Source organism: Ipomoea triloba, chromosome 2 (genome assembly GCF_003576645.1).
Source record: "Ipomoea triloba cultivar NCNSP0323 chromosome 2, ASM357664v1".
Lineage (NCBI taxonomy): Eukaryota > Viridiplantae > Streptophyta > Magnoliopsida > Solanales > Convolvulaceae > Ipomoea > Ipomoea triloba.
In genome coordinates, this window is record NC_044917.1 from 3,344,172 (window position 1) to 3,352,197 (window position 8,026).

At 30.2% G+C, this 8,026-nt stretch overlaps 1 protein-coding gene across 1 annotated transcript; it reads right to left on the reverse strand.

Annotated features, from left to right (window-relative positions):
* Positions 1-1,087: 1,087 nt before the first annotated feature.
* On the reverse strand, positions 1,088-4,174 carry LOC116011068 (myb family transcription factor PHL4-like). Its single transcript, XM_031250580.1, has 5 exons — positions 3,871-4,174; positions 3,335-3,411; positions 2,573-2,682; positions 2,119-2,248; positions 1,088-1,525 (listed from the first exon to the last, which is right to left on the reverse strand). Exons 1-5 carry the CDS (start codon positions 3,998-4,000, stop codon positions 1,262-1,264), a joined length of 711 nt encoding a protein of 236 aa, XP_031106440.1. The 5' UTR covers positions 4,001-4,174; the 3' UTR covers positions 1,088-1,261.
* Positions 4,175-8,026: the final 3,852 nt, after the last annotated feature.

Sequence of the window (8,026 nt, forward strand, 5' to 3'; positions counted from 1 at the left end):
TATATATATATATATATATATATATATATATATATATATATATATATATATATATATATATATATATATATATATATATAATCACAAATTTTGCATACAACATCTAGTATCTGTACTATTATGAGATTAATTTGGATTCAATTAAGTTAAGTCTAGATGGTGTCTATATATATAGAGTTTAATTCTTACTTTAAAAACAATTAAAAAAAATTTAACCCAACACTATTTAATATAATGTACCATTTATAAAAGTCTACCATTCAACCTTACGATTGCATGGTCTCATTCCCCTATTGCATGCGTGCAAGAGAGAACATTTATGTTACGTTATATAATTCAAAATCTTTAAGAAATTGAATTGTATATATACTATACTATACTTTTTTTAGTGTTGGACAAATACTACTTAAAAGTCTTTCAAAACTCTATTTTTGTTTTCTAACTCAATGGATACACTTTGATAATCACTTTCTCATTTATTCATTGTCTTTTTTGAATGTATAATATATCAATAAACCCCTCATTTAAGTGAACTCAATTTCACATTCACTTGACTCAAATAAAAAATGTATCTAACTTAAAATATTGCATTAAAATAATCACTTTAACATGCCATTTTTAGCTATTTTTTTTAACAATTATGCAAAAATTGCGAATGACTATTAACTAAATTACTTTAAAACAATTAACGTCATTTTGAATCAATTACAAGTCATATAATGATTACAAATTTACCATTTGGTCCATAAACCATAGCATTAGTTTATCTAGAAAGAGCAAAACTGGCCTATCTAAATGGTCTTTCAAAATATGGCCCAGTATAGACAAATCAGAATCCAGGCCCAACTGGACTAAGGACTGTTTGTTGAAATCCAAATAATTACTAAACAAATAAAACTAAATTGCTTTTCAAAAAAAAAAAAAACTAAATAGAACAATTATTTATTTTGATTTACAGCAAAGTCTATATAGCCCGTAGTCAAACTTAAACAAATTAAGAAGATCAATAAATAATTTTTATAAAAAATCAAATTTAAAATATTATAATTACTAAACTATCTGTCCGACCAATTACTTGACCACATAGTAAAGAAGAAAATAGTAAACTTGAAAGTGCTGTGAAATGAACTAATATTAAAATTACAAAAAATAAACAAATAAATTAAAGTTGGAAAATGGGTACTCGATGAATTCGGTACAAATATTGTACTGTGTAACACGTATGAACAGCCCTAATTTGATGTATATATGAAATCTATGATTACCAATAGGGACACGAAATGGACAAGTCTAGGTTGATTTCGCTGTCTTTGGTGGAGTGCAAATGTCGCAGGTCCACCGTGTCGGTTGAGGCGGCGCCGGAGTGAGAGTTCCGGTCATCTTTTACCGGCGAAACTTGTCTTCTGTGGTCTTCATTATTATATGCTGATTGTGGGATCTGTTCAAAGGTTTCATCACTTGGACCGCCGCCGTCTTCTTCCGCCTTGGCCGTCGTCATTTCGCAGTTCAGACTTCCCTGCGATTCCTGCATGCAATAATGCAGGGAGGGAAATCATCATTTTGTTGATAATAACATTCATTTCTTTATATGTAATTGGTTTTAAGTTATCTAAAACTGATTAAGTCAAATTAAGAAGTCTAATAGACAACTCATATTATGAGAAACTGAACTTGAAATGTTGTGATTATCAAGTCAATTGTTCTAAAACCTAATGTTTTCGACCACTAAAAAGTGGTCGAAAACTTTGGATCCACAATTAGATATTGAGTTTCAATCACTAAGTGTGGTCCAAATTTGAATGACCATGATAATAAAGACAATTGCCAACAATTTTTTTTCTTTTTTATGAGGAAACTTGCAGCCACTATCCAATGGTGTAAACTAGGTAAATCTTGCTCTAGTTTAATAGCTTGTGAAGGTAAACTGTATTATGAATTAAGACCACGTGTGACGAGCTCAACTGAAAGAGTGTTAACAATAATGTAACTCGTAACATTCAATTCTGATATGAGAATCATACTCCACTACAAGGTCACTCATTTCGGGATCAATTGTCAACAATTTTTTTCTAAAAAAATTATTATAAATTGTCCAAAAAAAGGTGATATTGTACATACCAGATAAAATAGGTGATGCCCAATTGGGTTGCTCTCATTCCTTTCATTATTGCCAGAAAAATAGCACCCCAATTTCTTCTCCTCATCACTCTCATCAAAACTTGGTCTTAGTAACCTTTCAAATGTGTGCCTGCATACAAAACTTCCTTCATATATAACTGCCCTAAAAATTTTCCCAGCAATGGTAAAAAAAATGAAAATTTTCAAAATATTTTAGATAGCCACAAAATGTGATCGAAAATAAGTGATTATATTTCCTAACTATAATGATGAAGGCATTGGGTAATCATGACTTCATGATTAAGCTTTAAAAAGTCAGATTAATGTATTCAAACACAAGTCCTAATTTCGCAGGTTTAGGTAATTGCCATGGGAAAGTAATTAATGAATTGCCCAGAGAAGTCAATATGAAACGTGATTCTTAATTCAAGTAATTAATTAAATAATTAATTACCCTTGGGGAGCCCAAGTTGAGGAATATTGTAGCCTGCCGTCACGGAAGTTGCAGCTTTCTGCAGGCACGAAAACGTCGAAGGTTGTCCGCTCCCTCATGTTTCTGTACATCTGTTAAGTTTGTCCAACATTCCGTCAAATCAGACCAAATTAAACAAAACATTTTATTATAACCAACTGTCAATTAAAGAATTTACTAAATCTAACTTAGCTTAGTTGTTATGCATAAACTGAACATTAATCCTAAACTATGATTCCAAGTCAATAAAGTCTACACGACTTGGAGTCTAGGAAGTACCATTTTTAACCTGCTAAAAGTAATTTGGGTTCGTATGTATGTAAAATGTTTTGTACATATCTCTGGTAAGTATGGGGTAATTATTAATTTTTGTTGTAATCATTGTTTTAAGCAAAAGAAAAAAGAAAATCAATACTTCTTATATTGGGGTTTATGTTTCTCTCTCTCTTTATTTTTTTTGTTGGGTTTGATAATTACAATTTCTTCGACTAGTCAATTAGGACTATGTATTGAGACTAATCATTTCTGTGTTGGAGACCCTTGATTAAGCTAGCTGTCGCAGGTTGTTTTGCAAGCTATTTTATTACTAAATCAAATTGAAATATATGAATATGTAGTAACTTTTAAAAAAGTTTTAATGGCTAGGTTTAATTATGTTTTTTATATATATACTGTGTAATTTAGAAGTATGGGAAAGTTAGGGCAAATTAAAGCTGTGGGTACAAGAGATGATTATATATGTACCTGGAGATGGCTTTTGACATGAGAAATCTTTAATCCTTTTACTCCCATCATCTGCACAATTCTCTTTGGCGTTGCTTCTGCATCCATACCAAACAACTCATCATTAGGTTAAACACATCATAAATATTATATTCTTCATATATATATATATATAAGGAAGGAAACACTCTGAGATTAATACCATATACTTTAATATATATGCCTTGGCCTTCAATTTATACATGATTGTATCAGACATTATAAGTAATGATTTATAATTGTATCTGGTATAATACAGAATATATGATACTAGTTAGATATATACAATCAGCACTGGTTGACACCAGCCATATTACACGCACGCGCACAAGCACATATTGTACTGAATAATTTCAAGATCCAAGATTTCCCAATTCCAATATAGTACACAATGATTAATTTGTTGACATGTTAACGTTGGACAAAAAAAAGGTAAAGAAATTTATGATCCATTATAATAGCTAAGATTGTCGAAAAAGCTGCGCTAAACCGAAGATGTTTGGGAGGAAAGAACTTACTGTACCGCCCGCCGAGACTCTCGACGGTGTCGACGAAGTGCTCGTGGAGCTCCGGCGTCCACTGTAGACGCGGCAACGCAGATTTCTTGTACTGCCGAACCCCATTTCTCTGGCCGTTACTTCTCATCATTATTTCTTCTGGTTTTCCGGCGAAGATGAAGACGGGGGAGATAAATCAGAATTGAATGTATAATAAAGTGGTTGGAACCATATAAAGAAGGAAGAAGGAGCATCTATAAAAGATGAACTAAAAGTAGGGGGAGTCGGAGATTATGGACTTTTCTTGGGCTGTGTGGACTTTTGCAACATTCCCCATTTGCGTATGACAGTGTATTTCTATTTCTATATGGAAGAGGAATTTATTTTATCTGCAAGAATGTAAATTTACAAGAAACAGCGACAACTAACAACGTTATTCTTCTTGGCGACAACAATTATTTTGCGTTTCTGCGAACGACCACGACGACGAAACCACATGCCTAATTAATTTATTGGTTTTTTTGACTTTATAAGGCTACAGTATTCTACGATGTTGACTGCTGAATTTGGACATTGCGCTCACATTCTATATGTCAATACAGATACATGCCTAAAAATGTAACGACACTTTTCGTTCATAAATTATTTAAAAAAAATAGAATTAAAGGTGTCTCATATAATTGGGATGTGCTCATGACACCTTATAGTCTAGTATAATTTTTGTTTGTTTGTTTTTTATTTTAAAGGAAAAAATTATGGTCACTTTTTGTTTAATGCAATCATAATAGAACAATTTTTTTAGTACTATTATTGACTCTATTACAATGTAGTATCTGTTTATACATATTTTCTCAACCTATTGAAAAATAAAGAGTTAATACTTCAACTGGAGTTCGGACTTGTGCCTTTTCATATTGGAGAGCCACAATGATGTAGAACATAGGAACAACAATAAAGGTCACTTTCTTATAAGTGTATCATTGAGTGATAAAAAAAATATCGTTTAGGAATAAAAAATTTCATTCTTGATAAAAAAAATAAAAAAATAATATATATATATATATATATTTCATGGCACTAAGATATAACCATAGGTAAATTGTAATAATATGTTTCTTAAAAACATTTTATATCCTGAAAGGGGTAGTCGAGCGGATGACACATGATTTTCATATCAGAATGTCATGTGTTTGATTCTTGTCAACCCTCTCTCGGTCGAGCATGTTCCATAGAGTATTCATAGTGTGATTTACGTCCTATTATAAAGGAGTAGGGTTTACCACATATATACACATTTGATGAATTTTATTTTTATTTTTAAATTTTGTGAATTTGTTAGAAGATGAAAGTGATGATGATATTCAAATTTATGCTTAATTAAGAAAGTATAACTTGTCAATGATCTTGTGGTCAAGTGACATGTAGTGACTTTCCCAAATGAGAGGTCATGAGATTGAGCCCGGTATTGACTCTTTATGAAAATATTTGAAAACTTGTCATGTCTTGATATAGTTGACGGCATATATATGTTTTTTTGAAACCAGTTGACATATATATGTTAATAACAAGGAAAAATGACACTTTTTGTTCTTAAATTGTCAGGAAATAAGTAATATTTTTAATTTTTTTTTAAATTTGTCACCACATTTTGTAAGAAACCCTTTTAAATGCAATTCTAACAAAACATAAGAATGATAAAAGCCACTTCACTGATAAGGTATGTATAATATTGTTACTTGGATCATTTTGAGCATGGTGTAAAACATGGAGTAAAATGTAAGCGTAAATGAAATATTATCTGTATTATCAAAGGCTATTTGTATGCTTTGGAGAATAGACTATACTACTTTATTAAATATTAAATATACATTAATATTTTAATGACTTTATCTTATAAACTTACTTTTAGAACACCATTAATATAATGGCCGGAATGAACTCGAGATTAATTCGTGTAATTTATTATTTGACTTGCATTACTTATTTATTCATCAATCAATTGCCCGGAGACACTTTCTTAATTTTGTTTATTTATTTATTTATTTATTATTCATTTTTGGTTCTTAATTCAAGACAATTTCCATGCACGTGGAATATCTTTTTCCAATTTCTTTATCAATCTGCATGTAGACATCTATGTCTACACGAGTCAAATCCATAATTTACAAAAAGTTGATGATAATAGTGCTTTTGAGCTGTCCGCCTGTCCTCTTGAGAATTATATATATAATTATATATTTTTGAAAAGAGAAATAAATTACACCTAACATTTATAGACAATAACATGATTATATTATAATATTTTATTTGAGTGCTCAAGAGTCACGACCATAACCTAAACACATTCAACCATTTTCACACAACTAAAATGTGGTATGTAATTTTTTTCAAATATTTAATCTTGACCGTGAAAAAAACGTTTTTTTTTACCACAAAATTTTCAAACTCAAAGTTTTGATCGAATCTTTAACCGGGAGTCAAAAAGTTACTTTATTTATTTATTGCAATTAAGTTATTGGTATAACTACTAATTTATGCATTTAAAAAAAAAGAAATCACAATATGAATGGTGTCATTGATGCCTAATAATACTATAGAAATTATGTGTATGCTTGGTTGTCATATATATATATATAATGCCTTTGTTAGCGTTTAGGGAAAATTTGACAATTTAGGAATAACTTAGGAATTAAAACTAAAAACGATTATATATATCATCAATAATTGACTAAATTTGTCAATTTCTTTTGTTTTATATTAGTTAATAAAATCAAACGTATGAAATAGATGGGAGAATGTATATATATACAAATTAAATAGTGAATGGAATTTTGATATGAGACAAAGAACGTATGTATTGAACTAACCATGAAAAAAAACATTATTGTAGTATATAGATAAGAAAGTCAAAAGGTTGAACCAATGGGGGGATTCATATTGCCTAAATCTATCATTTGCAGTGTGTCAATTAAAGACGGTGCCAACTTCTGGACCCATCACTGCATGCTGCTTTGCTACCTTGCTGCCGTGTTCAACACTGTGTGCTGCTTTTATAAATCCCTGAAATTCAACCTCTTAGAAAAATATAAAATAGCCGGACAATTTCAGCTAAGTTCAGGGACGCATCCAGAAATGTAGTTCAGTGGGGGCGAAATATAGCAATAAATATTGTTAGATATTGACGAAAAATAAAACACATTAAAACTTTATAAAAATATTCATAATGAAATATAAAACATAATTAATTTGATAAAATAATTCAAATAAAGAATATTCATAATGAAATATAAAACATAATTAATTTGATAAAATAATTCAAATAAAGAATACGTTGTACTTTTCAAAAAAAAAGAAAAAAAGAACACATGGTAAATTACATATATATATAAAGCCATAATCATCAAAAGCGCCAAAAAGAGACTATGTTGTCAACAGGATTCGAACACGCAACATCTCACTTGATAGCAAGCACTTATACCACCTCGTCTAGCACCTCTATTAGTTACCATATCTGTTTTTATATATTTATACTAAAACATGTACTATATATACATATATACATACAAAGGCTATATATAGGGTGGGGGTGGGGTGAGTGGGGGCAGGTGCCCCCACTGCCTCCAGGGTGGTTCAGTCTCTGGCTAAGTTGATCATATTATTGACTTAATAATTATTAAAATTACAAGTTTGACTTTTAACGAGAGTGGCTTATTAGTTTTTTTTTTTTTTTTATTTTATAAATTTGAGTCAGTCAGCTATGCGCAACGTAATCTAGGTTGATTTACCTTCTTATACGTGGCCGTTTATTAATTAGGATTATAATTAGAAGTTTATCCAATACACAACCGACTATGAATTTTTCCTGTTACTCAAAAAATAAAAAGATTATATAATAATAATGTGATGAATTATTATTTAGCCTTAGAATTTCCTGAAAGCAACATAAATATACACGATATCTTTTTCTCTCAAAACAATATAATTCTTTGCTGGGGAACCCCACACCGCAGTACTTGAAAATAACATTGTCCACTCTTTGGTCTGTGCATTAACTTAATTGCTTGTAGTCATTTCCATATATGGAGTTGCATTTTTTCTTAACTGGGGGCCTATTCTATTAATTACTCGGTATATATTTACTCTTTTTTTTTTTTTTTTTTTTTTTGAAAAACCTTTT

Coding starts and splice junctions, on each gene's coding strand:
- LOC116011068 (XM_031250580.1), bottom strand. CDS start 4,000: ATGATGAGAAGTAACGGCCAGAGAAATGGGGTTCGGCAGTACAAGAAA. Junction 2,683..3,334: donor ATGTCAAAAGCCATCTCCAG/GTACATATATAA, acceptor CAAACTTAACAG/ATGTACAGAAACATGAGGGA. Junction 1,526..2,118: donor GGCATCACCTATTTTATCTG/GTATGTACAATA, acceptor TATTGCATGCAG/GAATCGCAGGGAAGTCTGAA.